The sequence below is a fragment of the Xenopus tropicalis genome, chromosome 7 (assembly GCF_000004195.4).
Source record: "Xenopus tropicalis strain Nigerian chromosome 7, UCB_Xtro_10.0, whole genome shotgun sequence".
In the NCBI taxonomy this organism is placed as follows: Eukaryota; Metazoa; Chordata; class Amphibia; order Anura; family Pipidae; genus Xenopus; species Xenopus tropicalis.
The window spans coordinates 5232831-5260485 of record NC_030683.2 but is presented as its reverse complement, the minus strand read 5'-3'; the positions used below and the strand labels follow the sequence as shown (position 1 = coordinate 5260485).

At 47.2% G+C, this 27655-nt stretch overlaps 1 protein-coding gene across 4 annotated transcripts in view; it reads right to left on the bottom strand.

Annotated features, from left to right (window-relative positions):
• shtn1 (shootin 1) overlaps window positions 1-27655 on the bottom strand; it is a 74831-nt gene that overhangs the window by 32963 nt on the left and 14213 nt on the right. For all 4 annotated transcript variants that reach the window (XM_031905561.1, XM_004915727.4, XM_004915728.4 and 1 more), the window contains exons 3-7: window positions 25280-25340; window positions 15962-16056; window positions 9057-9222; window positions 5159-5256; window positions 4579-4660 (exon numbers count right to left, since the gene is read on the bottom strand). In XM_031905561.1, the coding sequence (XP_031761421.1) occupies window positions 4579-4660; window positions 5159-5256; window positions 9057-9222; window positions 15962-16056; window positions 25280-25340 (502 nt within the window). The remainder of the gene's footprint in view (window positions 1-4578; window positions 4661-5158; window positions 5257-9056; window positions 9223-15961; window positions 16057-25279; window positions 25341-27655) is intronic.

Sequence of the window (27655 nt, the reverse complement as noted above, 5' to 3'; positions counted from 1 at the left end):
CTATATATTATACAGTTACTGTGTGTATAGGATATGGGGGTTACGCCTATATATTATACAGTTACTGTGTGTATAGGATATGGGGGTTACACTGTGCCTATATATTATACAGTTACTGTGTGTATAGGATATGGGGGGTTACACCGTGCCTATATATTATACAGTTACTGTGTGTATAGGATATGGGGGTTACACCGTGCCTATATATTATACAGTTACTGTGTGTATAGGATATGGGGGTTACGCCGTGCCTATATATTATACAGTTACTGTGTGTATAGGATATGGGGTTACACCGTGCCTATATATTATTACAGTTACTGTGTGTATAGGATATGGGGGTTACACTGTGCCTATATATTATACAGTTACTGTGTGTATAGGATATGGGGGTTACACTGTGCCTATATATTATTACAGTTACTGTGTGTATAGGATATGGGGGTTACACTGTGCCTATATATTATACAGTTACTGTGTGTATAGGATATGGGGGTTACGCCTATATATTATACAGTTACTGTGTGTATAGGATATGGGGGTTACACTGTGCCTATATATTATACAGTTACTGTGTGTATAGGATATGGGGGGTTACACTGTGCCTATATATTATACAGTTACTGTGTGTATAGGATATGGGGGTTACGCCGTGCCTATATATTATACAGTTACTGTGTGTATAGGATATGGGGGTTACACTGTGCCTATATATTATACAGTTACTGTGTGTATAGGATATGGGGGTTACACTGTGCCTATATATTATACAGTTACTGTGTGTATAGGATATGGGGGTTACGCCGTGCCTATATATTATACAGTTACTGTGTGTATAGGATATGGGGGTTACACTGTGCCTATATATTTATACAGTTACTGTGTGTATAGGATATGGGGGTTACACTGTGCCTATATATTATACAGTTACTGTGTGTATAGGATATGGGGTTACCACTGTGCCTATATATTATTACAGTTACTGTGTGTATAGGATATGGGGGTTACACTGTGCCTATATATTATACAGTTACTGTGTGTATAGGATATGGGGGTTACACTGTGCCTATATATTATACAGTTACTGTGTGTAATAGGGATATGGGGGGTTACACTGTGCCTATATATTATACAGTTACTGTGTGTATAGGATATGGGGGTTACACCGTGCCTATATATTATACAGTTACTGTGTGTATAGGATATGGGGTTACACTGTGCCTATATATTATACAGTTTACTGTGTGTATAGGATATGGGGGTTACACCGTGCCTATATATTATACAGTTTACTGTGTGTATAGGATATGGGGGTTACACTGTGCCTATATATTATACAGTTACTGTGTGTATAGGATATGGGGTTACACCGTGCCTATATATTATACAGTTACTGTGTGTATAGGATATGGGGGTTACACTGTGCCTATATATTATACAGTTACTGTGTGTATAGGATATGGGGGTTACACTGGCCTATATATTATACAGTTACTGTGTGTATAGGATATGGGGGTTACTGGCCTATATATTATACAGTTACTGTGTGTATAGGATATGGGGGTTACCTGGCCTATATATTATACAGTTACTGTGTGTATAGGATATGTCGTATATATTATACATTACTGTGTGTATAGGAATTATGGGGGTTACACTGTGCCTATATATTATACAGTTACTGTGTGTATAGGATATGGGGGTTACACTGTGCCTATATATTATACAGTTACTGTGTGTATAGGATATGGGGGTTACATTGTGCCTATATATTATACAGTTACTGTGTGTATAGGATATGGGGGTTACACTGTGCCTATATATTATACAGTTTACTGTGTGTATAGGATATGGGGGTTACATTGTGCCTATATATTATACAGTTACTGTGTGTATAGGATATGGGGGTTACACTGTGCCTATATATATACAGTTACTGTGTGTATAGGATATGGGGGTTACACTGTGCCTATATATTATACAGTTACTGTGTGTATAGGATATGGGGGTTACACTGTGCCTATATATTATACAGTTACTGTGGGTATAGGATATGGGGGTTACACTGTGCCTATATATTATACAGTTACTGTGCGTATAGGATATGGGGGTTACACTGTGCCTATATATTATACAGTTACTGTGTGTATAGGATATGGGGGTTACACCGTGCCTATATATTATACAGTTACTGTGTGTATAGGATATGGGGGTTACACCTATACATTATACAGTTACTGTGTGTATATAACATGGGGGTTATGTAAATTGCAGGAAAGCTAAAAGGGTCGAGAGTCGGGAGGTTACGAGGTACAAAGGGGCAGCAGTCGGTACTTTCTATAACAAATGCCCTTAACCTCTGGGAAGAGCAGTAAATCCATTATTAAAGGCGCTCGGTGTTTGTGCTGCAAATGTAGGTGCTCGTTAGTATAAATGCCCTGCAATTAGCATAAGTTTCTAATCCCATTAAGCGCTGATCCAGTTTAAACTGTTGCTGCAAACAGACCCCCCCCCCCCCCCCAGTTCCCGGCCCAACACAGTAATTACAATCAGGGAGCATTGGAACGGCCGGCGCTTCCCTCCCCCGCACACACAATATTAATATTCATGGGCTTCTCGTTTCAATGGGGCTTAATTGCTAATCAAAAGCGGAGCAATTAGCCCAGGCTGCCAGTCACATTCCCATGTTGGCAAACACAGATCCTAGCGGCCGCCTTCCCCCCTCCCGTATAATGGCCGCGCCGCGGTGGGACGGCGCTGAGAGACGTATTGGAGAGATGCCCTGTTCCTGCCCTGGCAGCGCATTGGTACAAATAATATAATGTTGGGCCCGTGTTCCTCATACAAACTCTCTATTAACTGCTGCGCCTGGCAAATCTGTGCTGGTAAACAAACATATGGGGGGGGGGTAACATTCCCCATATTGTCTCTGGAAGCGCTTTGTCCGCCCAAATGGAATGTATGAAGCCCATGCAGCTGCGCCGTGCATTCCCCCCCTTATAATATATAGTGAATAAAGTGCCCCCTATTGTAACATATAGGGATATTATAAGCCCCTGAGGGGTTCCTTATAATATATAGTGAATAAAGTGCCCCCTATTGTAACATATAGGGATATTATAAGTCACTGAGGAGTTCCTTATAATATATAGTGAATAAAGTGCCCCCTATTGTAACATATAGGGATATTATAAGTCACTGAGGAGTTCCTTATAATATATAGTGAATAAAGTGCCCCCTATTGTAACATATAGGGATATTATAAGCCCCCGGGGAGTTCCTTATAATATATAGTGAATAAAGTGCCCCCTATTGTAACATATAGGGATATTATAAATCTGTCTGTGGCACCTTACAGCCCCCCTGGCATTCCCAGTACCCAGAGGCACAAACAGCCCCCCCAGCCCAATAAATAGTGACTGTCTGTGGCACCTTACAGCCCCCCTGGCATTCCCAGTACCCAGAGGCACAAACAGCCCCCCCCAGCCCAATAAATAGTGACTGTCTGTGGCACCTTACAACCCCCCCCTGGCATTCCCAGTACCCAGAGGCACAAACAGCCCCCCCCAGCCCAATAAATAGTGACTGTCTGTGGCACCTTACAGCCCCCCTGGCATTCCCAGTACCCAGAGGCACAAACAGCCCCCCCCAGCCCAATAAATAGTGACTGTCTGTGGCACCTTACAGCCCCCCTGGCATTCCCAGTACCCAGAGGCACAAGCAGCCCCCCCCCAGCCCAATAAATAGTGACTGTCTGTGGCACCTTACAGCCCCCCTGGCATTCCCAGTACCCAGAGGCACAAGCAGCCCCCCCCCAGCCCAATAAATAGTGACTGTCTGTGGCACCTTACAGCCCCCCTGGCATTCCAGTACCCAGAGGCACAAACAGCCCCCCCAGCCCAATAAATAGTGACTGTCTGTGGCACCTTACAGCCCCCCTGGCATTCCCAGTACCCAGAGGCACAAACAGCCCCCCCCAGCCCAATAAATAGTGACTGTCTGTGGCACCTTGCAGCCCCCCCAGTACCCAGAGGCACAAACAGCCCCCCCAGCCCAATAAATAGTGACTGTCTGTGGCACCTTACAGCCCCCCTGGCATTCCAGTACCCAGAGGCACAAACAGCCCCCCCCAGCCCAATAAATAGTGAGTGTCTGTGGCACCTTACAGCCCCCCTGGCATTCCCAGTACCCAGAGGCACAAGCAGCCCCCCCCCAGCCCAATAAATAGTGACTGTCTGTGGCACCTTACAGCCCCCCTGGCATTCCCAGTACCCAGAGGCACAAACAGCCCCCCCCCAGCCCAATAAATAGTGACTGTCTGTGGCACCTTACAGCCCCCCTGGCATTCCCAGTACCCAGAGGCACAAACAGCCCCCCCCAGCCCAATAAATAGTGACTGTCTGTGGCACATTACTGCCCCCCTGGCATTGGCCAGAACCCACAGATTGCCAGTCTGGGCCTGGTAGGGGCATAACAATATCCTAGTCCCATGTTCTGCTTGGTTTAGGGTCACTCAGTACATGGGGGGGGCTCATTCACACACGCTCCATTCACACCAAACGAGTGGCGTCACTTTACCTCGGTTGCATTTATCTAGCAGTTTGCGCTGCTCAAACACCTCCTTCGCCAGGGTGACATTTTCCTTCTTTGTGCTGTTCACCTAAGGGACACAAGGGGAATACAGTAAACAGAACAAAACTGCTGGTTTAGCGCAATGGGGGCGTCACAGAAAGTCGCTGGGGGTCATTTATAAAATTTGCACATTTTGCCAATTTAGGGGAAAACTGTGCAAACTTTATTAATGACCCCCACAGAATGTCCCCCAGCATTGATTCCTTCAGAAAATGAAGGTTAGTAAATGCAACTATTTGCCTTTTGACATCCCAGATAAACCTCCATATGTAATAAAAGGCACTAAGTTTGCCCAGGAGTAGTAACCCATAGCAACCATTAAAATGTTTGCTTTTTAATTCTACCGGCTGATTGGTTGCTATGGGTTACTGCTCCTGGGCAAACTTACTGCCTTTTATTACATAATCCCCATAGTGAGAAGTGAGAATTTGTGCATGAGAGATGTGACTGTCAGTGCCAGTACCTGTGCCAACCTAAATGCCAACTTGATTGAGTTTAAGAACCCTGAACCCAATCTGTATCTTACCTCCTCAATTAAACCCAAAAACATTGAGCGCAACTCTTCCAGTTCTAGGGTCACCGATTTCTTCTCCTCTTGTCCAGTAATAACCTGGTCCTGTAGCTCTGTTTGTGGGAAATGATATAAAGTCATGGGGGGGGGGGGGCAACACTCACCCCAAATCCCCCCCTAACTGGCCTTCAGGCTGGGCCCCCTTAGCCCATAACAAGGTTACAGATATATAGAAACATTGGGGTAACAGTCACCCTGCTATAGTTCCAGGGGTACCCAGGGCACAAATAAGCACTCACCCCAAATCCCCCCCTAACTGGCCTTCAGGCTGGGCCCCCTTAGCCCATAACAAGGTTACAGATATATAGAAACATTGGGGTAACAGTCACCCCGCTATAGTTCCAGGGGTACCCAGGGCACAAATAAGCACTCACCCCAAATCCCCCCCTAACTGGCCTTCAGGCTGGGCCCCCTTAGCCCATAACAAGGTTACAGATATATAGAAACATTGGGGTAACAGTCACCCCGCTATAGTTCCAGGGGTACCCAGGGCACAAATAAGCACTCACCCCAAATCCCCCCTAACTGGCCTTCAGGCTGGGCCCCCTTAGCCCATAACAAGGTTACAGATATATAGAAACATTGGGGTAACAGTCACCCCGCTATAGTTCCAGGGGTACCCAGGGCACAAATAAGCACTCACCCCAAAATCCCCCCCTAACTGGCCTTCAGGCTGGGCCCCCTTAGCCCATAACAAGGTTACAGATATATAGAAACATTGGGGTAACAGTCACCCTGCTATAGTTCCAGGGGTACCCAGGGCACAAATAAGCACTCACCCCAAATCCCCCCGTAACTGGCCTTCAGGCTGGCCCCCCTTAGCCCATAACAAGGTTACAGATATATAGAAACATTGGGGTAACAGTCACCCTGCTATAGTTCCAGGGGTACCCAGGGCACAAATAAGCACTCACCCCAAATCCCCCCTAACTGGCCTTCAGGCTGGGCCCCCTTAGCCCATAACAAGGTTACAGATATATAGTAACATTGGGGTAACAGTCACCCCGCTATAGTTCCAGGGGTACCCAGGGCACAAATAAGCCCTCACCCCAATCCCCCCCTAACTGGCCTTCAGGCTGGGCCCCCTTAGCCCATAACAAGGTTACAGATATATAGAAACATTGGGGTAACAGTCACCCTGCTATAGTTCCAGGGGTACCCAGGGCACAAATAAGCACTCACCCCAAATCCCCCCCTAACTGGCCTTCAGGCTGGGCCCCCTTAGCCCATAACAAGGTTACAGATATATAGAAACATTGGGGTAACAGTCACCCCGTTATAGTTCCAGGGGTACCCAGGGCACAAATAAGCACTCACCCCAAATCCCCCCCTAACTGGCCTTCAGGCTGGGCCCCCTTAGCCCATAACAAGGTTACAGATATATAGAAACATTGGGTAACAGTCACCCCGCTATAGTTCCAGGGTACCCAGGGCACAAATAAGCACTTCACCCCAAATCCCCCCAATTGGCCTTCAGGCTGGGCCCCTTAGCCCATAACAAGGTTACAAATATATAGAAACATTGGGGTAACAGTCACCCCGCTATAGTTCCAGGGGTACCCAGGGCACAAATAAGCACTCACCCCAAATCCCCCCCTAACTGGCCTTCAGGCTGGGCCCCCTTAGCCCATACAAGGTTACAGATATATAGAAACATTGGGGTAACAGTCACCCTGCTATAGTTCCAGGGGTACCAGGGCACAAATAAGCACTCACCCCAAATCCCCCCCCTAACTGGCCTTCAGGCTGGGCCCCCTTAGCCCATAACAAGGTTACAGATATATAGAAACATTGGGGTAACAGTCACCCTGCTATAGTTCCAGGGGTACCCAGGGCACAAATAAGCACTCACCCCAAATCCCCCCCTAACTGGCCTTCAGGCTGGGCCCCCTTAGCCCATAACAAGGTTACAGATATATAGAAACATTGGGGTAACAGTCACCCCGCTATAGTTCCAGGGGTACCCAGGGCACAAATAAGCACTCACCCCAAATCCCCCCTAACTGGCCTTCAGGCTGGGCCCCTTAGCCCATAACAAGGTTACAGATATATAGAAACATTGGGGTAACAGTCACCCCGCTATAGTTCCAGGGGTACCCAGGGCACAAATAAGCACTCACCCCAAATCCCCCCTAACTGGCCTTCAGGCTGGGCCCCCTTAGCCCATAACAAGGTTACAGATATATAGAAACATTGGGGTAACAGTCACCCCGCTATAGTTCCAGGGGTAACCCAGGGCACAAATAAGCACTCACCCCAAAATCCCCCCTAACTGGCCTTCAGGCTGGGCCCCTTAGCCCATAAACAAGGTTACAGATATATAGAAACATTGGGGTAACAGTCACCCTGCTATAGTTCCAGGGGTACCAGGGCACAAATAAGCACTCACCCCAAAATCCCCCCGTAACTGGCCTTCAGGCTGGCCCCCCTTAGCCCATAACAAGGTTACAGATATATAGAAACATTGGGGTAACAGTCACCCTGCTATAGTTCCAGGGGTACCCAGGGCACAAATAACACTCACCCAAATCCCCCCCTAACTGGCCTCAGGCTGGGCCCCCTTAGCCCATAACAAGGTTACAGATATATAGTAACATTGGGGTAAACAGTCACCCCGCTATAGTTCCAGGGGTACCCAGGGCACAAATAAGCCCTCACCCCAAAATCCCCCCTAACTGGCCTTCAGGCTGGGCCCCCTTAGCCCATAACAAGGTTACAGATATATAGAAACATTGGGGTAACAGTCACCCTGCTATAGTTCCAGGGGTACCCAGGGCACAAATAAGCACTCACCCCAAATCCCCCCCTAACTGGCCTTCAGGCTGGGCCCCCTTAGCCCATAACCAAGGTTACAGATATATAGAAACATTGGGGTAACAGTCACCCCGTTATAGTTCCAGGGGTACCCAGGGCACAAATAAGCACTCACCCCAAATCCCCCCTAACTGGCCTTCAGGCTGGGCCCCCTTAGCCCATAACAAGGTTACAGATATATAGAAACATTGGGGTAACAGTCACCCCGCTATAGTTCCAGGGGTACCCAGGGAAAATAAGCACTCACCCCAAATTCCCCCCCCAATTGGCCTTCAGGCTGGGCCCCTTAGCCCATAACAAGGTTACAAAAATTAATAGAAAATTCATTGGAGCCGGAGAGAACAAACAACCCCCCACCCAATGAAAAAAATAAGGTAACAGTCACCCCGCTATAGTTCCAGGCGGGTTAACCACATCAATGATAGCATCTTCACCCAAATCCCCCCTAACGGCCTTCAGGCTGGTAGGCCCCGGCTAGCCCCCCTATAAATACACACAGGTTACAGAATACTTATAGACCACATTGGCCGTGCATGTAACAGTCACCCTGCATTATGCTTCCAGGATGGTACTCCAGGGCACAACTAACGCCACTCACCCAAATCCCCCCTAACTGGCCTCAGGCTGGGCCCCCTTAGACCCATAAACAAGGTTACCAGATATAATAGAACATTGGCCCAGACACAAACAGCCCCCCAGGTACACAGGTCACCCTGCCTCAGGTATAGTTTCCAGGCCCAGTACCCAGGGCACAAAATAAGCACTCACCAATCCCCCCTATACTGGCCCTTCAGGCTGGGCCCCCTTAGCCATAACAAGGTTACAGGATATATAGAAAATTGGGGTAACAGTTCACCCCGCTATAGTATCCAGGGGATACCCGGGCAACAATAAGCACTCACCCCAAATCCCCCCTATACTGGCCTTCAGGCTGAGCCCCTTTAGCCGGATAACAAACTGCCGGTTTTACACATTATATAAAGACGACTACCAGCTACCCCTCAATAACTGGTAACAGTTCACCCCGCTATATTCCTACCTTTTATTCTCTGTTGGCAGCTCAGTGAGGAGCAAACAGAAGTTTCTGCTTCTTCGGCCGATGGTTCTTCTTCATCTAAGTTGATCTCCTTAGTAATGACGTCGGGGCCCAGTTTGGCCATACACAGCATACTAATCCGTTTCAGGGTCTTGTTCTCTTTGTTTAACTGATGGAACAGAACAAATTGAGAGACTGAAGAACACAAAAAACAAATCCACGACACTGGGGAATAAAATCCCCCTCCCAAATTTTTGGGCACTTTCCATGGGATGAAAGAGCACTCGGCACCAAGCAAAGTTGAACCTTTAGGGTCGATCAGGTGAGAAGTTTTCAAACCAGAAATAAAACATTGAGAGCGCAGCGCGAGGAACTGGGGGTGCAAAGTGCCCGTGCCGCTCTCCCCGTTGGCACATTTCCGTTCCGGCACATTGGGAGAGTGGGAGAGAATGTCTCACATTCCCAGAGCTTGGCCCTCCCAACCCTGACAAGTGATCTCCCTGTTCCATCTGCCCACGGACTGGTGGCAGCCAAATGCCAACATGGAAAACCTGTCAGGGTCCTGCTTCCAGGAGACACCTCTGATCCTTCTCTTAAAGGGACAGCGTGTTCATCCTGAGATGGCAGGACAGGGCACAGTTATTGGCGAATTGGTGCCATTAGTCAAAGAGGGATCCTGTTCTCAGCCTGAAAACTATAGGCCTGTTAGTCTGACATCAGTAGTAGGAAAGCTTTTGGAAGGGGTAATAAGGGATAGGGTACTTGAATACATTGCAAATCACAATTCTAGTTTGTGTCACATGGTTTTATGTGTAAAAAATCTTGCCAGGCTAATTTAATTGCCTTTTATCTACTGAAGGTTGAAAACAAGAACCGTATGAGACTCACAAAAACTGCTACAATTTCCACACGCCGAATGCTCCCACCTTCTCGCTGCTGGAAACTTGGATCTAAATTGGAAAAACTGGGAAATGAGTTCATATTGGGACAAGTGCAAAGTTCTGCCCCTTTAGGTAGTGAAAATCCCAGATAAAAGCACATAAATACGATCTCCACCAGCTCCCTATACCACTCTACATGGAGCGAGTTGGGGGGAATCCTTAACTGAGAATGATTGGGGGTATTTGTGGATAACAGATTGTGCAACTCTAGGCAGTGGCTACTGAAGTGACTAAAGTACAAAGTAAAAATAAGGGCATTAACTCAAGGGATGAAAATAAACTTTTGCCTATTGAGTCCTGGTTAGTGAGGTTGGAAATGCCCTGCTGGAGGCGGGTTTAGAAATCCCTTGACTGTCGGGCGTAGGTTAGAACAGCACATAATCGCACCCGCTCGCCTGCGGCTGAGTTACGCAAATGCCCGCTGTGGGTTGAGATTAGCAACAAATACACTCGCAGCTAGCCTACAGAGAACAGGGTCTAGAAACATGCAGCCTGCTGGTTGAGGTTGGAATGCCCTGTGGGTGAGGTTAGAAAAATGCCCTCGCTGGGTGAGGTTGGGAAATGCCCTGCTGGGGGAGGTGTAGAAAATGCCCTGTGGGCGAGGTTGCGAAATGCCCTGCTGAGGCGGAAGGTTAGAAAATGCCCTGCTGGGTGAGGTTGAGGAAATGCCCTGCTGTGGTGAAGGTTAGGAAAATGCCCTGCTGGGGAGGTTAGAAAATGCCCTGCTGCGGTGAGGTTAGAAAATGCCCCCTGCTGGGTGATAAGATAAATAAAAGGCATAAAAATAGTGACTGCTGGCACCTACAGCCCCCCTCATCCCATACCCAGAGCACAAACACCCCCCCCCCTCGACGGTGATACGCCCAAAGACACTCAATATAATATAACCTTGGCGACCAACCACCCCTCACCCAACCCAGAGGGAACTTGGGAAATTAGCACCAGACCCCCCTGCTGCAGGGTGAGGTTAGAAAAATGCCCCTGCTTGGCGCGCGCTTGGAAATGTCCCTGGACTGAGTATGAGGTTGGGAAATGCCCTGCTGGGGGGTTTAGAAAATTGCCCTGCTGGGTCGAGGTTGGGAAATGTCCTGCTTGGGTGAGGTTAGAAAATGCCCTGCTGGGGGAGGTTAGGAAATGCCTGCTTGGGTGAGTAGAAAAAATTGCCTGCTGGGTGAGGTTAAGAAAATTGGCGCACTGCTGGGTTGAGTTTAGAAAATGCCCTGCTGGGGTGAGGTTAGGAAAAATGCCCTTGCTGGGTCCGAGGTTAGGAAAATGCACCTGTAGGGTGAGAGTTGAGAGTAAATGCCCCGGTGCCTGGGTGATGGTTAGAAGAATGCCCTGCGTGCGGTGAGGTTTAGAAATTATGCCCTGCTGGGAGTGACCCGGTTGGAAATGCCGTTGCTGTACGGAGGTTAGAAATATGGCCCTGCTCGAGGCTCAGGTTCGGGAACATCGCCTCCTGCTGGTGAGGTTAGAAATATCCGCCCTTGCTGGGTAGCACGGTTAGGAAAATGCCCTGCTGACACAAACACCCCGCCCCGCGGTTCGGGAAATGCCTGCGGTGAGGTTAGAAATGCCCTGCTTGCCGCCGCTGAGGTTAGAAATGCCCTGCTGCGGTGAGGTTGAAATGCCCTGCTGGTGTGAGGTTGCGGAAATGCCCTCGCTGGGTGAGGTTAGAAAATGCCCTGCTGAGGTGTAGGTTTGGGAAATGCCTGCCCTCCGCGCGTATGAACTTTAGAAAATGCCCGCATGGATGAGGTTGGGAAAATGCCCTGCTGGGTGAAGGTTAGATAAAAATGCCCTGCTGGGTGTAGTCTCAGAAAAGCGCCTGCTGGGTGAGAGTAGAAAAATGCCCTGCTGGTGTGAGGGGTTAGGCAACAATGCCCCTGCTGGGTGAGGTTGGGAAATGCCCTGCTGCGGTTGAGCGTTAGAAAATGCCCTGCGTGGTGCAGGTTATGAAATGCCCGGCTGGTGAGGTTGGAAATGCCTGCTGGGGTGAGGTTAGAAAATGCCCTGCTGGGTGAGGTTAGAAAATTGCCTGCTGGGTGAGGTTGGGAAAATGCCTGGCTGGGTGAGGTTAGAAAATGCCCTGCTGGGTGAGGTTAGAAAATGCCCTGCTGGGTGAGGTTGGGAAATGCCCTGCTGGGTGAGGTTAGAAAATGCCCTGCTGGGTGAGGTTAGAAAATGCCCTGCTGGGTGAGGTTGGGAAATGCCCTGCTGGGTGAGGTTAGAAAATGCCCTGCTGGGTGAGGTTAGAAAATGCCCTGCTGGGGTTGGATGGGTGAGGTTTAGAAAATGCCCTGCTGGGGAGGTAGAAAATGCCCTGCTGGGTGAGGTTGGGAAAATGCCCTCTTGGGTGAGGTTAGAAAATGCCCTGCTGGGTGAGGTTTAGAAAATGCCCTGCTGGGGAGGTTTGGAAATGCCCTGCTGGGTGAAGAACAAATTGCCCTGCTGGGTGAGGTTAGAAAATGCCCTGCTGGGTGAGGTTTAGAAAATGCCCTGCTGGCTGGAGGTTAGAAATGCCCGCTGGGTGAGGTTGGGAAATTGCCTGCTGGGGGAGGTTAGAAAAATGCCCTTCTGGGTGAGGTTATTGCCTGCTGAGAGGTTAGGAAAATGCCCTGCTGGGTGAGGTTAGAAAATGCCCTGCTGGGTGAGGTTAGAAAATGCCCTGCTGGGGGAGGTTGGGAAATGGTCTTGGATTATTGTGGGTTCTGGGTCAATACCTGATACTCACAATTCAGAAGAACCCTGGCAGCCAAAACCCTATTACTCAGTGAGGCTACAGTTTAATTGTTATTGTTACTTTATTTTATTTTCCTATTCATATACCAGTCTCTCATTCAAACCACGCCTTGGTTGCTAAGATATATATTTGACTCCTAGCAACCAAATAGCTGCTGAAACGCCAAACAGGAGAGCTGCTGCACAAAAACTAAAATAATTAAAAAAAACTAGAAATTATAAAAAATGAAGACCAACTGCAAATTGTCTCGGAATAGTACTCTGTACATAATATTAATAGTTAACTCATTCCTTCTGAATTGTTTATATATATATATATAGAGAGAGAGAGAGAGAGAGAGAGAGAGAGAGGAGGGGGGGGGTGGAACCTGAAAGACTATTGCCAACCCCCATGTAAGTTGTTAGTTGTGACTCAGGCAGCTGAATTGGCTTCTGTTCCTCCTACACAATAAAACATGTGCGGCCCCGGCCCCTCACTAACACTCGCTGAACTTTATACACTTCTGCACTATAACTGGCAGAATTATGACACCCGGGGGCAAATATTAACCCAACAGCAAATACACAGAGGGGAAGTAAAGCAAAACATCAACTCCTGGGGGATCCCTGCTGGAGAATCTACCCAGTCATTGTACTAGGATCAAGTACAGAGAAAAGGGAATCATTTAACCATTAAATAAACCCAATAGGGCTGTTCTGCCCCAATAGGGGTAATTATATCTTAGTTGGGATCAAGTACAGGTACTGTTTTATTATTACAGAGAAAAGGGAATCATTTAACCATGAAATAAACCCAATAGGGCTGTTCTGCCCCCAATAAGGGGTAATTATATCTTAGTTGGGATCAAGTACAGGTACTGTTTTATTATTACAAGAAGAAAAGGGAATCATTTAACCATTAAATAAACCCAATAGGGCTTTTCTGCCCCCAATAAGGGTAATTATATCTTAGTTGGGATCAAGTACAGGTACTGTTTTATTATTACAGAGAAAAGGGAATCATTTAACCATTAAATAAACCCAATAAGGCTTTTCTGCCCCCAATAAGGGGTAATTATATCTTAGTTGGGATCAAGTACAGGTACTGTTTTATTATTACAGAGAAAAGGGAAATCACTTTTAAAAATTTGAATTATTTGATTAAAATGGAGTCTGTGGGAGATGGGCTTCACGAAACTCAGAACTTTAATAATGTTTTGCCAGATGACGGATCCGATACCTATCTATCTATCTATCTATCTATCTATCTATCTATGTATCTATCTATCTATCTATCTATCTATCTATCTATCCATTCATATATTATCTATCATCTATCTATCTGTCATTGATCACTCTTTTATCTATTTATCTATCTTTTTATCCATTTGTCTATGTATATACTGTATATCACCTACTATCTGTCTCTCAATTATATATCTATCTGTCTATCTATCAATCTATCTATCTCTATTATCTATATTTCTATCTATTATCTATCTGTCTATCTATTTATCTATCATCTATCTTTCTATCTATTTATCCATCCATCCATCTATCTATCTATCTATCTATCTAACTATCCATCTAACTATCCATCTAACTTTCCATCTAACTTTCCATCTAACTATCCATCTAACTATCCATCTAACTATCCATCTAACTATCCATCTATCTAGAACTTTGCGTAGCTAAATATCAGCATTTATTAATGTGCAAACAATATGGCAGCTCCCACCCATAGGTGGAAATGAAATACATAGCAGGAATGCTCTGGGCACACACTAGGCTCCAGCCTCAGACTATTGTATTGACAATTTAATGAAAAATAAAACAAGATCTAAGTTGCAGAAGAATTTGACTTCCCCTTTAAGGCGCAAGGAAGGTCGGGGCTAATGCGTCGGGGGCTCCTGGGGGGGTGGGTGATTTGACTTGGTGCCTTGGGAGAGTGGGAAGGAGCGTGTCCAGCATCGCTAATAAAATTGCCCTGCAAATTGCTGTAATCCATTTTCTGATGAAGTCGCCAGCGAGGCGCATTTTCCAGCAGCGGCAGCGAAACCCATAAGCCCCTGATACAAACATTCTGTAATAATCGTCCTCCTCTGATGAGCTGGAGAGCAGCAAATTACAGGCTGAGCGAATTCATCAGGCTGCCGGTAATCAGCGCTACGGGGAGAAGGTCAGCGGCGCCGCGCGTCTCGCGTCCCCATAAACAATCGCAAATTTACTGCTTTCTATTCAGTCGCAAACACCAACACGCTCCTTTCCCTCCTTGGTTATTGCTTTTACTAAACACACACACTTGTTTTATTTCTTAGTCAATTGCTTCCCAGTTACTGCGCAGCCACAGCCACGGCAACAGGAACGCAGTGCAGGGGCCAATATCACTTGTGTCTTGGGGTAGTTAATGGCCCACAAACCAATAAACTTGTTTGTACCTGTACTTCATCCCAACTAAGATATAATTACCCCTTATTGGGGCAGAACAGCCCTATTGGGTTTATTTCATGGTTAAATGATTCCCTTTTCTCTGTAATAATAAAACAGTACCTGTACTTGATCCCAACTAAGATATAATTACCCCTTATTGGGGGCAGAACAGCCCTATTGGGTTTATTTAATGGTTAAATGATTCCCTTTTCTCTGTAATAATAAAACAGTACCTGTACTTGATCCCAACTAAGAATATAATTACCCCTTATTGGGGCAGAACAGCCCTATTGGGTTTATTTCATGGTTAAATGATTCCCTTTTCTCTGTAATAATAAAACAGTACCTGTACTTGATCCCAACTAAGATATAATTACCCCTTATTGGGGCAGAACAGCCCTATTGGATTTATTTAATGGTTAAATGAATCCCTTTTCTCTGTAATAATAAAACAGTACCTGTACTTGATCCCAACTAAGATATAATTACCCCTTATTGGGGCAGAACAGCCCTATTGGGTTTATTTAATGGTTAAATGATTCCCTTTTCTCTGTAATAATAAAACAGTACCTGTACTTGATCCCAACTAAGATATAATTACCCCTTATTGGGGCAGAACAGCCCTATTGGGTTTATTTAATGGTTAAATGATTCCCTTTTCTCTGTAATAATAAGGACGAGGGCTGAGAGAGCAGATATGATTGGGAGATCAATGGAGGCTTCTACAAGACAAAGTGCAAAGTGAGAAATAAAAAGAGGATATGGGGGTGCCCCCCCCCATGGTGGGAAGCCCCGCCCCCTCTGTATTGCTGTTACCTTTGTTGCCAGCGCCTCGGCGCTCTCTCGACACGACTTCTCAATCTCCAGGTTGTTTTGGATGAAACTGACTTCTTCGATAACCATGTGGGAAACTGATGGGGAAGCAGAGGGTTAATCAGACGGGCAATACGGGAGTTTTTACGGCACTGATTTCTGTTGGTTAAAGGCGTTGTTCTGAGACAAATTGCAATTGGTCTTCATTTTTTATGGTTTGTGGTTTTTCAGTTATTAAGTTTTTTGGTTCTGCAGTTCTCCAGTTTGGTATTTCAGCAGCAGCAACCTAGTCGCTAGGATCTTATTTACCCTAGCAACCAGGGAGTGATTTGAGAGACTGGAATATGAATAGTCAAAGGATTGAATAGAAAGATAAGGAATAAAAAGTAACAATAACAATAAAACTGGAGCCTCACAGAGCAATAGGGTTTGGCTGCCGGGGTCAGTGACCCCCATTTGAAAGCTGCAAAGAGATGAAAAAGAAAATAATTTACTATAAAAAATAATGAAGACCAATTGTAAAGCTGCAAGGAATAGGGCATTCTATAACATACTAAAAGATAATTTAATGCACGTCTTTCGAGTGGCCCCCACCCCCCCACTATACTCAACTGTTGAACTCTAACGTTCACCCATTGATAAATAAGCTTGTAAAAATCCCATAGGAATGAATGGAACGCGGGGGAATTTCTATGTATTAAGCTCCAAACTCCCATTTTGATAAATCTGCCCCTTTTACACTACAAAACCATTGGAAATATTTTATTTGCCTGCTGGAAAGTTGCTTAATGATATTTTCCTCTGTAAAGCTGATGGAAAGGCCCAGAGGAGAGCCGACTCCTGCTACATTGTATCAAGAGTCAGACCCACAGAACGGGTGAAAAATACCAGCAAAGAGAAAAATAAGGGCAACTATGCCAACTCAGAGAGGGGCACTGACCAGATCGACTGAGAATTATACAGAGATAAAGTTGCCCCCCCCCAGCAGTACAGAAGCCCCCCCTTCTATAGGGCATTGTTAGCCAAATGATCCTGAAACCAGGGACCCCACCAATTCAGATCCGACCCCCGATTGAGGCAATTGTAAATATAATGAGCATGCATGGGGGAGAGGGGCTGGCGGTGGGTAAGTGGGGGCCCTAGGAGTGGGGGGGGGGGTGTATCAGCCCCAGTGGGCCTTGTACACAGGGTCAGACTGGGCCGCCAGGAATAAACCTGGTGGGTCCTGGCCCAGACCTGATCCTTGCCATCACTCCCCCCGGCTGACCGTTCCTCCCCTGCCATGTTTAATTTGTGCACACTCAGGGGAGGATGTCGGGTGGGGGACCCTGCGTGGGGGTTAAGGGGTTTTGGTAAAAAGCACCAATTTTATTAATGAGCCCCACTGTAGTAACGGGGCGGTCCATCCTCACATTTAGTACGTTATAGAATGGCCAGTTCAACAACTTTTCAATTGGCCTTCATTATTTATCCTCTTCTGACTCTTTCCAGCTTCCAAATGGGGGTCACTGACCCCGGCAGCCAAACCCTATTGCTCTGTGAGGCTCCAGTTTTATTGTTATTGTTACTTTTTATTCCTTATCTTTCCATTCAGCCCCTCCCCTATTCATATTCCTGTCTCTCATCCAAACCACCCCCTGGTTGCTAAGGTAATTCAGACCCTAGCAACCAGATAGTTGTAAAAACTCCAAATTCGATAGTGGCAGAACAATTGGTGAAATAATTTAAAAAAAATAATACAAATAATAAATAATGAAGACCAACTGCAAATTGTTTCAGAATATCGCTCTCTCCAATGTTATAGCAGAATAGAGCACAGATATGTTACTGTATATTATTATTACTTTACATCATATTGGGGAACAATGATTGGACGAATGAATAAGACCCCATTCCAAGGTCAGCGCTGTTGTTGTTGTTGCTCGGGGGTCCGTCTCCGCAGACACAAACAGAAGGCACAAAGGGCAAGTTAATAAGCCGCACATGTGTAGCTACAGGGACACTCGATCCACACTTTGCTATTCCTTCCCGTGGCCACAATATTAAAATATAAAATATTCATGGCTAGGAGCCGAGCGGGACACTGAGCCGGCCAATCGAGCCCAGCGCCCAGGCTTCTCAGTAGAAATGACGCACGGAGACCCCCAGGTCGCTGCTTGTTTGTACTGGGGGGGGCGGTGGGGATGGAAAAAGCCATTACGGCCCCTTTAGAAATGATGCTGTTAAGTAGCCAAACACAATGGGGGACAGATGTAATGAATGGGAATGCAGGTCAGGAGCCCTACAGAGCCCCCGACAATCGGCTACGGAGTCGGAACAATACCCTGCGCCTCTCCGTTACGCCAGTCCCATTAATAACTCCTCATATACATCGTAATTACATGCTGCTCTCATAATGAATGTTTAATTTCACCACTTATTTGTCCAAACACAATCCAACGACAACGTATATGTCACCCACATCAAACTCCAACACTCTGTAATAATGCCGCAGCCTGATGCATGATACGTGGGGGCACACAGCCGTGTCACTTTATTGTTAATGGGGGGGACTGCAGGCTGAGTTATACAGGGAACTCTGAGTATCACTCATGTATTATAAGGGATAATGTACCCCCTACTGTAAATGATAAGGATATTAGCAGTCACTGAGGGGTTCTGTGCCCCCCATATAAAGGCACAAGGCTGCAGGCTGAGTTATACAGGGAACTCTGAGTATCACTCATGTATTATAAGGGATAATGTACCCCCCTACTGTAAATGATAAGGATATTAGCAGTCACTGAGGGCTTCTGTGCCCCCCCATAGAAAGGCACCAAGGGTGCAGGCTGAGGTATACAGGGAACTCTGAGTATCAACGTCATGTATTATTAAGGGATGAATGTAACCCCCTACTGTAAATGATAAGGATATTAGCAGTCACTGAGGGCATTCCCTGTGCCCTCCATAATAAAGGCACAAGGCTGCAGGCTGAGTTATACAGGGAACTCTGAGTATCACTCATGTATTATAAGGGATAATGTACCCCTACTGTAAATGATAAGGATATTAGCAGTCACTGAGGGGTTCTGTGCCCCCCATATAAAGGCACAAGGCTGCAGGCTGAGTTATACAGGGAACTCTGAGTATCACTCATGTATTATAAGGGATAATGTACCCCCTACTGTAAATGATAAGGATATTAGCAGTCACTGAGGGGTTCTGTGCCCATACAAAGGCACAAGGCTGCAGGCTGAGTTATACAGGGAACTCTGAGTATCACTCATGTATTATAAGGGATAATGTACCCCCTACGTAATGAAGGATATTAGCAGTCACTAGGGTTCTGTGCCCCCATATAAGGCACAAGGCTGCAGGCTGAGTTATACAGGGAACTCTGAGTATCACTCATGTATTATAAGGGATAATGTACCCCCTACTGTAAATGATAAGGATATTAGCAGTCACTGAGGGGTTCTGTGCCCCCCATATAAAGGCACAAGGCTGCAGGCTGACTCTCAGACTTGGTCTCATCGGAAAAAAATTCCGTTACTTATAAAACATGCAGACACATCTCACCAAACATGTGACTTATGAAATATTACCCATATGTACAGGAGTTTGACTCATAATAATAACTGTTCCTGCTAAGCTTATACAGAGGATATCTAAGCAATAAAAGGGGGTATAGATGCAAAAAAAAAAAAAAAAATCATTCCCCCTCTATCTATCTTATATTCTTGAACCAACAAATGTATTTGTAGCTGTAATATTGGTGTGTAGGCGCCATCTCAGTGCCTTGTGCCTGAGTCTGAGCTTTCAGCCAGCGCTACACATTAGAACTGCTTTCAGCTAACCTATTGTTTCTCCTACTCCCATGTAACTGGAGGAGTCCCAAGCCGGACTTGGATTTCTTACTATTGAGTGCTATTCTGATACCTACTGGGAGCTGCTATCTTGCTCCCTTCCCATTGTTCTGCTGATCGCTGCTGGGGGTGAGGGGGGGGGGGATATCACTCCAACTTGCAGCGCAAGCAGTAAAGTGTGCCTGAGTCTGAGCTTCAGAAGGAGCCAGCGCTACACATTAGAAACTGCTTTCAGCTAACCTATGTTTCTCCTACTCCCATGTAACTGGAGGAGTCCAAGCCGGACTTGGATTTCTTACTATTGGAGTGCTATTCTGATACCTACTGGGAGCTGCTATCTTGCTCCCTTCCCATTGTTCTGGCTGATCGGCTGCTGGGGTGAGGGGGGGGGAATCACTCCAACTTGCAGCGCAGCAGTAAAGTGTGCCTGAGTCTGAGCTTTCAGAAGGAGCCAGCGCTACACAATTAGAACTGCTTTCAGCTAACCTATTGTTTCTCCTACTCCATGTAACTGAGGAGTTCCCAGCCGGACTTGATTTCTTACATTGAGTGCTATTCTGATACCTACTGGGAGCTGCTATCTTGCTCCCTTCCCATTGTTCTGCTGATCGGCTGCTGGGGGTGAGAGGTGTAAGGGTTAATCTCTTTAACTCTAGAGGGGGGGGGATATCACTCCAACTTGCAGCGCAGCAGTAAAGTGTGCCTGAGTCTGAGCTTTCAGCCAGCGCTACACATTAGAACTGCTTTCAGCTAACCTATTGTTTCTCCTACTCCCATGTAACTGGAGGAGTCCCAAGCCGGACTTGGATTTCTTACTATTGAGTGCTATTCTGATACCTACTGGGAGCTGCTATCTTGCTCCCTTCCCATTGTTCTGCTGAGGGGTTTTCTCATTTTTTTTAGGTATTTCCCGTGGGCTGAAGGCTTTGATGCTTGATCACCTGGACCTTATAGGGTGAATTTACCCTTTAAACTAGTCCAGCTGGAACCTTTTTTCTCTAATTTTGAAGTATCCATGGGCGACCAATAATGTAGTTCCGGCTATCACTTTTTTATGTGATTATTTTCATCTCGTTCCAAATTGATTGTTGCCTTTAAACATACAATCGATACCCAATGAGACAAATAATATCTGTAGCCAGCTTGATTGTCAGCCTGCCGGCCAAGAATGAGCCCCGGTGGCACCAACAACATTAAAGACGGGGCTGGGAGGCTCAATCTGGGATGAAAGCCTTTCCCTAATTGGTGCTTTGGTGGGAATAAAAAGATGTGATTATTGTGTATAAATACAGCCAAGGTCGGAGCTGGGGGGGGGTCTCTTTATTCCCGTGTCTGACAGTTAAACGTGAAAAAAATAGAGCTTGTTTAACCCTTTAAGCACCGGGGCCTGTTGATTGTGACACCCAGTGAGACCCGCATATATTAAAGCACAAAGTGAAGCCTTTTCTTTCCCTGGGTGTTTTACTTGCCCTTTAAATCTATCTGATTTCTGGGGAGGGGGGGGGCACAGTGGGACCCTGCAGGGCAGAACACTAAGGGGCCCATTTACTATATTCCTATTTGAAGCTTTTGCGCTAGGGTTATTTATTTTTTTTTTTGTTGTTTAAAGAAAAAAAACACACGTTTTTCACCATTTATTTTGCGTCCAAAACTCGAATATAAAACTTCCCCATGGAAAAGCCGCCAGTTGTGTGATAGTCAATGGGAGTTGTAATAATCTTTATTTTATTTTGCACTTTCAGAGGATTTCAGGATCCGTAAAAACCACGAAAAATGTGTGCAGTTTGTGTTTGTTTCGGACTGGGCCGGCGGGACGCCAGGAAAGATAAACCCAATCGGGCCGACCCATAACGATCCCGCTAGTATCAGCACCCTGGCACCCAGCACCTAGGTAAGTATGAGGTATGCACGCTCGGGTAAGGGGGTCCCAATGGGCCCTGCACCCCCCCAGTCCGACCCTGGCCATTGGCTAACAGCGAGCTGCACTTATTTGTGTCTGTCGCTTACTCCCCCACTTAGATTGTAAGCTCTGCAGAGCAGGGAGCAACCGTATTCTATGTACGGCACTATATACATTTATATGGTATGGACCAAACTTCCGCTAGAAATGCCAGTAACCTTTGTTTCGGACTGGGCCGGCGGGACGCCAGGAAAGAAAAAACCCAATTGGGCCGACCCATAACGATCCCGCCAGTATCAGCACCCTGGCACCCAGCACCTAGGTAAGTATGAGGTATGCACACTCGGGTCAGGGGGTCCCAATGGGCCCTGCACCTCCCCAGTCCGACCCTGGCTACGCAGTTATTGGCCAAACAGCGAAATGCACTTATTTGTATCTGTCGCTTACTCCCCCAACTTAGATTGTAAGCTCTGCAGAGCAGGGAGCAACCGTATTCTATGTCCGGCACTATACACATTTATAGGTCTTACCAAACTTCCAATCGGGCCGACCCATAATGATCCCACTAGTATCAGCACCCTGGCACCCAGGTAAGTATGAGGTATGCACACTCGGGTCAGGGGGTCCCAATGGGCCCTGCACCCCCCCAGTCCGACCCTGGCCATTGGCTAATAGCAAGCTGCACTTATTTGTGTCTGTCGCTTACTCCCCCACTTAGATTGTAAGCTCTGCAGAGCAGGGAGCAACCGTATTCTATGTACGGCACTATATACATTTATATGGTATGGACCAAACTTCCGCTAGAAATGCTGGTAACCTTTATTTCGGACTGGGCCGGCGGGACGCCAGGAAAGAAAAAACCCAATTGGGCCGACCCATAACGATCCCGCCAGTATCAGCACCCTGGCACCCAGCACCTAGGTAAGTATGAGGTATGCACACTCGGGTCAGGGGGTCCCAATGGGTCCTGCACCCCCCCAGTCCGACCCTGGCTACGCAGTTATTGGCCAAACAGCGAAATGCACTTATTTGTATCTGTCGCTTACTCCCCCAACTTAGATTGTAAGCTCTGCAGAGCAGGGAGCAACCGTATTCTATGTCCGGCACTATACACATTTATAGGTCTTACCAAACTTCCAATCGGGCCGACCCATAATGATCCCGCTAGTATCAGCACCCTGGCACCCAGGTAAGTATGAGGTATGCACGCTCGGGTCAGGGGGGCCCTGATTGGCCCTGCTCTCCCCCAGTCCGACCCTGGCCATTGGCTAACAGCGAGCTGCACTTGTGTCTGTTGCTTACCCCCCCCCCTTAGATTGTAAGCTCTGCAGAGCAGGGAGCAACCGTTGGCACTATATGCCTTACCAAACTTCCAATAGAAACGCCGGTAACCTTGACAATCTCCCCCCCCACGCCAGTGCTAATTCGCAGCAAACGCAGGCCAACCAAAACCACTTAACTAATTAGCAGTTTGCCTCGGGGGAGAGAAACACGAATCAACACTGTCATTACGCCGAGAGCCTCATCCGAGGGGGGGGGGGCGGCTAATTATAAGCGCGGCGCTCGCATTTCCAACGCTTCCCCCCCCCGCCCCATTCCGAAGGCCGCGAGGAACTCCCACTCGGCGGGATGGCGGCGCCTGGAAGCGCGGCGCCCTGGATAAATGACACGTTAAGCGTAATTACCCGCGGCCCATTGTAAATAAACAGAATTGGAAGTGCAAATTGGCGCCGAAGGGCCCCCGGTGCCGCCGCGAGGCAAGTGACGGCCGTAATTGAGAGTTTCTTTGACTCCTCCAGATCATTTCGGCGGCATTTTTCGGAGGCCGGTGATTATAAGTGCGGGGACGGGCGGCATAATGGTATCAGCCGGAGCCTTGATGGGCGCTACAGATGCCGTCTCGTCATTAGAACAAAATGGCCATGTTGTCACCAACCTTGCCGGCTCCCACTCAAAAGAAATGATTGTTTTTTTGAAGCCTCCCCCCTTCTCCATGGCCCCCCCATCCCCGTCGCACCCCCCCTATCTCTCCCACTGAATAGAGTCAATTTTCAGCTCTAAAATTAAGGCACGGGCCCTAAAATGCAGCTGCTTGGCACAGCCCCCCCCATTATATGAGCCTCAGGCACAATACGTGCTTACACGGGCAGAATAAAAGCGGAGCCCCCGGCCAAGTTGATTCTCACACACAAAGCCTTGTGGCTCCTCTTTATCAGTGTAATTGCCTCGCACATTGTGCCGCTCATAATGGCACCTAATATTTCCCTAAAATCCCAATATATTCCAGGCATTCTAGCACAGCGCCGGCTCCATCCCGCCGGCACAAAGGGGGTCTCAGGTAGCCCCTTCTGCCATTCACATAGAGTGAGGATAAAAGGGGGAGTCCATTGTGTGCGGGGGGGGGACCAGGTGGAAGTGACAACATGATTCCCATAGCTCTCGAGAGCCATAAGGGACATTCTTCTTAACTGGGAGGGGGGGGGGTGTATAAAGGGATATAATGGGAATGGGGGGGCAGGTTACAATGCCGTAGCCTGAGTTTCCCATTACACACTTTATAGTGATACAACTCAATGGAGGGGCCCAGCCCCATGGCCAATAATGGTATATTATGTGCCTCCCTGCGTTATGCACCTTATTGCCCTTGGCCACTGCCCCCCCTCCCCATATTTTTTATATATATATATATATATATATATATATATATATATATATATATACACACACACACACATATATACATACATACACGCGCCTGGGTGCCTGAGTCCAGAAATTAAAAAACATCGTATGACTGCAGTAACAGGTCTTTAATAATAAGCAAAAAATTAATTTATTGAACTGATGTTCAAGTGACTGCTAATATCCTTATCATTTACAGTAGGGGGTACATTATCCCTTATAATACATGAGTGATACTCAGAGTTCCCTGTATAACTCAGCCTGCAGCCTTGTGCCTTTATATGGGCACAGAACCCCTCAGTGACTGCTAATATCCTTATCATTTACAGTAGGGGGTACATTATCACTTATAATACATGAGTGATACTCAGAGTTCCCTGTATAACTCAGCCTGCAGCCTTGTGCCTTTATATGGGGGGCACAGAACCCCTCAGTGACTGCTAATATCCTTATCATTTACAGTAGGGGGTACATTATCCCTTATAATACATGAGTGATACTCAGAGTTCCCTGTATAACTCAGCCTGCAGCCTTGTGCCTTTATATGGGGGGCACAGAACCCCTCAGTGACTGCTAATATCCTTATCATTTACAGTAGGGGGTACATTATCCCTTATAATACATGAGTGATACTCAGAGTTCCCTGTATAACTCAGCCTGCAGCCTTGTGCCTTTATATGGGGGGCACAGAACCCCTCAGTGACTGCTAATATCCTTATCATTTACAGTAGGAGGTACATCTTACTGAATGACCAGTGACCAATAAACCAATGACCAGTGACTAATGGGGGCTTTTGTGGTTCCATTAATGCTACAGGGGGTAAGTACAAGAGGTGAGTACAGGGGGGTAAGTACAAGAGGTGAGTACAGGGGGGTAAGTACATTCTCACTTACTTTTGTTAAACTCTTCCAGTTTTTTGACAGCATCGTCTCGCTCCTGCCTCACCTTATCGTACTGTGGGGGGGGCAAATGGGGGGGGAAGGAAAAATTCATGTTACAGTTTGTCTATTCAACTCCAAGAACCGGCATAGAGACGGTAATGCACTGCCTGGGGGGGCGACAGCTACTGACAGTTAGAGGGGGGTCCCACTAAGGTGCCACAGGGGTACAGTTTGCAGTTAGGGTGGGGGGCACCTAGTCCGGGGGCCACAATGTTCTGGTGTAGGCACATAGGGCAGAAATCACAATGGCACTACTATACCCCACATAGGGGGCTAAGTGTAGGGGGGTGGGGTAGGTGGGGCAGTCCCTAGGGAATGGCATGGGGGGTACAGAGACTTCCCTGTGCCATTAAAGGGGTTATTCACCTTCAAGATAACTTTAGTATGAACCCAGGGAGGCGGGTATACGAATAGGAGGAGGGGCTGAATAGAAAAAAAGTAACAATAAAACTGGAGCCTCACAGAGCAATAGGGTTTGGCTGCCGGGGTCAGTGACCCCCATTTGAAAACTGCAAAGAGTCAGAAGAGGCAAATAATTCAAAAACTATAACATAAATAATGAAGACCAATTGAAAAGTTGCTTAGAATTGGCCATTCTATAACATACGCCCCTTTAAACCTGTGGTTGGGGGCAAACACTCCCCCATGATTAACCCTATATATACAGCTTACCCGCTATATACCAGCCCCGGGCCATGGGATTAATAACGGTAACCTGAGCGCCCCCCATCACTGTAGCCCCAATATTCCAGATCCAACTGGGACTTACTGGACCCCCAAACCTTCAGGATAAATTGAACCCTATTGGTTGCCTTGGGCAAGGTTCAGTAATGAGTTTGTAGCCCTGATAGGTTGGCTGCTGCTTGGTGCTACCCACAATGCCATGGGGTGCAGGGATACCATATCCTTACGCACTAACATTATACAAATACACAATAACCCCCACCCTGCCTACACACTGGTATAAGGTTGGCCACCCTATATGTGGGGCATGCCGGGAGATTGACTAATTAGGGGTGTCCAATGTCTGTCAGTGAAAGGAGCATCAGTATCACTCTCATTTCCTATTGGCCAAAGCGGAATTCCTGAAACATAACCCCCCCCCCCCCATGTCATTATCATCAGAATATCAGCTTTACAGCAATGACACCCAACTCCCCACAACTGCCCCCAGCCCCTCCTCCCTCTCAGGTTTCCTTGTACCTCGGCCAATATTATCCTGGGAGGCAGGGGGGCACCTAACTCAGTCCCTGCACCCACCTTTCTGCCCCCCAGAGCTGCCCCAGTGAGGTGTCAGTACCAGGGCAATAGGCAACGTTCCCTTCAACCACTTTTATCTGAAGGTTGTGCAGGGCTGGCAGCCCAGGGCTCCAATAAGAAATCTCCTCCCATGGTGCCCCCCCCCCTACATCCCAATCCCTGACTGCCCTTACAGTAAGGAACCCCTTCCTATGCTGATGGTGAGATCTCCTTCCCCCCCCACTCCAATGAATCACTCATTCCCCCTCTCTTGGTAGGGAACCCCATAACCTGACTGCCCTTACAGTAAGGAACCCCTTCCTATGCTGATGGTCAGATTCCCTTTCCTCCCCACCCCCAATGTATCACTCATTCCCCCTCTCTTGGTAGGGAATCCCATAACCTGACTGCCCTTACAGTAAGGAACCCCTTCCTATGCTGATGGTGAGATCTCCTTTCCTCCCCACCCCCAATGTATCACTCATTCCCCCTCTCTTGGTAGGGAACCCCATAACCTGACTGCCCTTACAGTAAGGAACCCCTTCCTATGCTGATGGTGAGATCTCCTTTCCTCCCCACCCCCAATGAATCACTCATTCCCCCTCTCTGGGTAGGGAACCCCATAACCTGACTGCCATTACAGTAAGGAACCCCTTCCTATGCTGATGGTGAGATCTCCTTTCCTCCCCACCCCCAATGTATCACTCATTCCCCTTCTCTTGGTAGGGAATCCCATAACCTGACTGCCCTTACAGTAAGGAACCCCTTCCTATGCTGATGGTGAGATCCCCTTTCCTCCCCACCCCCAATGAATCACTCATTTCCCTTCTCTTGGTAGGGACCCCCATAACCCGACTTCCCTTACAGTAAGGAACCCCTTCCTATGCTGATGGTGAGATCTCCTTTCCTCCCCACCCCCAATGTATCACTCATTCCCCCTCTCTTGGTAGGGAATCCCATAACCTGACTGCCCTTACAGTAAGGAACCCCTTCCTATGCTGATGGTGAGATCTCCTTTCCTCCCCACCCCCAATGTATCACTCATTCCCCTTCTCTTGGTAGGGAATCCCATAACCTGACTGCCCTTAC